At 42.5% G+C, this 5,003-nt stretch overlaps 1 protein-coding gene across 2 annotated transcripts in view; it reads left to right on the top strand.

Moving 5' to 3' along the window:
* gnptab (N-acetylglucosamine-1-phosphate transferase subunits alpha and beta) overlaps nt 1-5,003 on the top strand; it is a 25,510-nt gene that overhangs the window by 11,167 nt on the left and 9,340 nt on the right. For both annotated transcript variants that reach the window (XR_001659829.1, XM_007579145.2), the window contains exons 10-13: nt 2,363-2,533; nt 2,609-2,732; nt 2,810-3,022; nt 3,889-4,862. Coding sequence is in view for 1 of the 2 variants with exons in the window: in XM_007579145.2 (XP_007579207.1) it covers nt 2,363-2,533; nt 2,609-2,732; nt 2,810-3,022; nt 3,889-4,862 (1,482 nt within the window). In the remaining variant the exon portion in view is untranslated. The remainder of the gene's footprint in view (nt 1-2,362; nt 2,534-2,608; nt 2,733-2,809; nt 3,023-3,888; nt 4,863-5,003) is intronic.

The raw sequence follows: 5,003 nt of genomic DNA, 5'->3' as shown, positions 1-5,003 counted from the left end.
ATGGCCTTCCTAACCTGACGCTCCAAAGCGTCCGGTGTTATGCCCAGGTGTTATTCTTTAAATGGATTTAAAGAATAACTTCAGCGAATAATTGTGTGAGAGTTACTTGCTCCCAGCGTGGAGCAAGTAACTCCAATCAGACCAATCAGATTGCTGCGGCACATCAATATAAAATAAATACAGAGTTGAATGGCTTCAATAATTACCCATTTAATATATCCAATTCATATTATTATTTCTTCACTCTTACTTATATTTTATTTTTGATTCCACATTCATATTTTGTTTTTCTAACTCATGTTTCAGATATGGAACAATCGTGTAAATATTTTTATCTGAAAAATGTTATTTTTTGAATGTGAGGTAAAACATTCATTCATCATTCACTTTAACCCTCATCCCCCTGTGAGTATTCCCCCGAACAGGTGCCCTCACAGAGGGTAACGTTTCGGACGAAACATTACCCGACTCGTTCGCCAGTTGAACATCGGGGGCGAACGGGTTAACGCCCCTGCACAGGTCGCCAGCCCTGTCACAGGGGGAACATAGAGACAGACAACCATGCACACACATTCACACCTAGGGAGAATTTAGAGGGACCCCAATTAACCTGACAGTCATGTTTTTGGACTGTGGGTGGAAACCCACGCATGCACAGGGAGAACATGCAAACTCCATGCAGAAGCGTCCGGCCGGGAATCGAACCCACAACCTTCTTGCTGCAAGGCAACAGCTCTACCAACTGCGCCAACTGTGCACGTTATAAATGCCTACAAATACTTTTAAGACTTATAATAATTACGTCATGAGGGAACACGTGACGCAGTTCGGACCCTGTGACGTGTTTGACCCATTCCATTCTGTTCTATGTGACAACACCGCCCTCTGGTGGTCTTGTTTTGTTCCTCCTACTCATGGACTTTCACTGGCGACATTCTGTTAAGTCCTCTCCGCTGTTCTGATTTGCTTGATGACTTTCAAATGCCCTTTTTCCACCGGCAATAGAAACAACCCGGTTCGGCTCGGCTCTATTTCGGAGTGACCGCGTTTCCACCGGCCCTTCTTGGCTCTGTAGCAGGGTGCCGCCTCCTGGTGGCGGGGGGGTGTAGCGCCATGTGCTGTGCTTCGTTACATGCGACCCAGAGGTCGCGTTAGCGGAATATTTTCTGTATTTGACCGGTTATTTTTTTTAACTACATGAAAATTTAAAGCCCGTCGGTCATTTGACAGGTTATAATTAACTCTTTACGCAAAGAGTTCATCGCAGAGGAAGCTAAAACCAATCAGTAAAAGAATCCTTTCTGAATATCATCTCATGGACACTGAATTAAATGCGTCTTTCTGACCGGTGTTATATCTTTAAAATTTCCTCTTCGGTCATATTTCAGTCCGTTTTCTCGTCAACATGCGAGAGCTTAGAACGATGCGCGCTCCCGCGAGAGGGGATGCAATTTTGGGCAGGCATGCGTTTCAGGGCATAACACCTGTTACCTTGTTACCTTTGACCTTTTGCCCGTGACGCATGACGCAGTTGCCTCTGGCGCAGTGAGAAGGCGGTTAACTGGAGCTCAACGTAGCTGTTTTTTTTTATAGATTACAGTCACTAAAAGGTTGCATTGTGCCCTTGTTTATATTTTTAATAGTGTAATTCTGTAAAGACAAAATATGTAAATCAGAGCTAAACCACCAGCTCTGATTTACATATCTTGCTAAATTGCGGGTTTGAATATTGCAATACTTTCCTATAACAAAATAGACCTGCAGAAAGAAATTACTAATAAAATATCTTACATATGCATAGTTGTATGCGCTGTATAGAGATTTACCTTAACTTTGATTGTATATTTCACAATTTTGTAATTTATCATTGTTTATTAAACTCTGAAAGCTGTGTGGCTTTAATATTCTGTCCTAGAATGCGGTAAGATGTGCCCTTTTTTTTTTTTTGAGCACCTGCCCCTTTAGTGGTCTCTGCATGGCCCTGAATTGTAACGTGATAAAAACAAACATGATTATTGTTATTTAATCTAGTAAAGTTTAAACATCCCTTCAAGAGTAACAACTTCTGTATGAATATATCTTTCTTCATGAGGAATTAAACGTTTCACATATTTACTCTTTCGTCTTTTGTTTTTCTCCTTAATAACTTTAGAGGTTCCTGTTTTATTATGTTGTATAAATAAGCTTAAGTTTATTATAAGTATTTAACGTAGATGACCTCACAAAATAATGTTACATTTTAATTAAGTTTTTTTTAATTCAGCATATTATGAAAAATGTAACCCTTCATGTTATAGAAAGACTGTCATCCCTCCATATGAGAAATATCGTATAACTTGCTTCCTATGATTCTTTATTTCAGGATATTTTCCTGAACCGCTCCCACCTTCCAACTTTCAGCTCTCCTGCCATCGAGACGCACATCCACCGTATCCCAGGACTCTCCCAGAAGTTTATTTACCTCAATGACGATGTGATGTTTGGCAAAGACGTTTGGCCGGACGACTTCTACAGCCACTCCAAAGGACAGAAGGTGTGGAGAGCAACAGGAGAAACACAGAAATGTTTGGTTTAATGCCTCAAATCTCAACTTCACTCCTTCAATCAGGTGTACCTCACCTGGCCGGTTCCTAACTGTGCTGAGGGCTGCCCAGGATCCTGGATTAAAGATGGATACTGTGACAAGGCCTGCAACAACTCGGCCTGCGACTGGGATGGAGGAGACTGTCTCGGTGGGGACGCGCTCTCTGTTATTTATGTGTTAATAAGCTGGTTTGATGTTTAACTTATGTTTAATTGTCTCCGACAGGAATAGCAGGAAACAACCGGTTTCCTGCAGGGGCCGGTGGCGTCGGGCCCGGAGGAGCAGGTGGACCGGTGTGGCAGATCGGCGGTTTTGGAGGAATTGGAGGGACGTCGTACTGCAATCAAGGCTGCGCCAACTCGTGGCTGGCAGACAAGTTCTGCGATCAGGCCTGCAACGTTCTCTCCTGTGGGTTTGATGTGGGCGACTGCGGCCACGGTATGTTTACAATCGATTAAAAAAAATTATCAGATAATCATCACCTAGTGCTGTGATTAATCACTATGCTTAACTTTGTACACTTACATGTAAATATGCACAAAAATGTTTCAGAATCTCAATTTTCCAAGGTCTAAAGAAGTAATTTTGTTTTAAACGTTAGTTTAGAAATGCTAAGTCTAAACTGTGCTTCAGTGTAAAGGTAATTCATCGTTTCAGTGTAGTATCCGTGGTTTTATGCAGGCACCCATCAGGAGGGCCAAAACATGAATAACAAAACTATTTATTTAACCAAACAAAACACACTGATCTGTTTAGCATGTGAAAACTATTCATTGTCTTTCTAGTCACACAATTAGCCTATTTAGCTTAGCGTAGCTTAACTGTATACTACATTTTTGGCTCTGTTATGCTTTCTCTATTCAACTTATCAACTTACTTTATTGAACCACTATAGACTACAAATTGCAACCAATTGTTTAATTATCCAATTTTTTCCTTTATGAAGATTTTTTTTGGTGTGCAGTAGTCTGAGGCTGTTTTTTCCTTATTATTATTAATAATATTATTAAACATCATAGTCTGGTTTTGCGGAACATCTAGAGATAATGATGGAAAACCCCAAACAGCCTCTTTAGTCAGAGGGTTCATCAAATTCGCTGTAACACAGACTGCTACAGGAGATCTTTCCTGCTCACAGCCATCACCATTTACAATAACTCTCTGAAAAATTTTGAATTAATGAGTTACAACAACATTTAATTTCCCTTTGGGATCAATAAAGTATTTTTGAATTGAACTTGTTTTGTTTTTGTGATCACTTCTCCCTTTAAGCAAAAAAAATGAAACGATGTTGGTCTTTTCAGAGCACTTTGGCGAGCTGCACCGTGTGACTCTGCTCAGAAACCAGAGCCTCTACACTCTCCCTCTGGGCGAGACCAGGCCGTATTTCAGCTTCGACAAGCTGGCTCGCCGAGTCTCCGAGGCCCACGTCAAGGACAACCCTGTGGTCCGACACACGTCCGTCGCCAACAAGTGGAAGAGCATTCACCTGCTGCTGTACCCGGGGCAAAACGCCACCCAGGTCCAGTACAACGTCACCTTCCAGACAGAGGGTGACACTCTGTTCACCATGATCTTCAGCGTCGCAGTCGACACGCGGGAGGTTCCTCAGACTAACGCCACTCGGGGCGGGAGCAAAGAGGCAGGAGAGGAGTCTAAGCTCACCCCGACAGCCGAGCCAGTTTTCCCGTTTTCGGATATTCCCGAGGAAAAACGAGGGCCGAAGATCCAGAAGAACCATCCTGCTGAATCTCAGGCTCTTATACAGGTTCCTTTGGTAAATATCTCGGTTTTACCACTTGTTGTGAGGAACGAGCTGGAAACGTTGGAGGAGAAACTTTTAAATGGTGACATTACGGTGAAGGGATACAACCTCACCAAAGCTGAGCTTCTAAAGCCGTATCATAGTCTGGCTGACATCAGCGTACAGCCAGGCGGAGTCCAGGATAAGGCCTCCAAAGGCCTGGAGGAAGACAATCAGATGAAGAATAATCAAAACTCTGATCAGAAAATGCCAAAGGAGTCTAAACCTACCCCTCCTCTCATGCCGGTCCACATCGATAGTAAAATAAAAAGTCTTTTAAGTCCTGAACGTTTTCCTTTGAATCCTGTAATTGAGAGGCCCAAGACGTCGAAACTTCACAGCAACGTTTCCCAAAAGAGTGAGGAGATTCGAGGGGAGCCGCCTGCAGTCGGGAGGAAGCTGCAGCACTTTGTCTCCTCAGATCGAGGCTTTCTGCCGTGGGAGAGGAGGAAATACTTCCAGGCCTTGCTTGAGGTAAGCAGACCCCAAATTAGGGATGCAAGTTATTGATTCATGAGTAAATCTATAGTTAATTGATCTTTGGCAATTTTCTTAAAAATTTTATTTTTTGTATCAAAAGGGCTGACAGTCTTTCCATAACATTTTTCATTATAT

Source organism: Poecilia formosa, unplaced genomic scaffold (genome assembly GCF_000485575.1).
Source record: "Poecilia formosa unplaced genomic scaffold, Poecilia_formosa-5.1.2 Scaffold509, whole genome shotgun sequence".
NCBI lineage: Eukaryota > Metazoa > Chordata > Actinopteri > Cyprinodontiformes > Poeciliidae > Poecilia > Poecilia formosa.
This window is presented reverse-complemented; position numbering and strand designations above follow the sequence as displayed.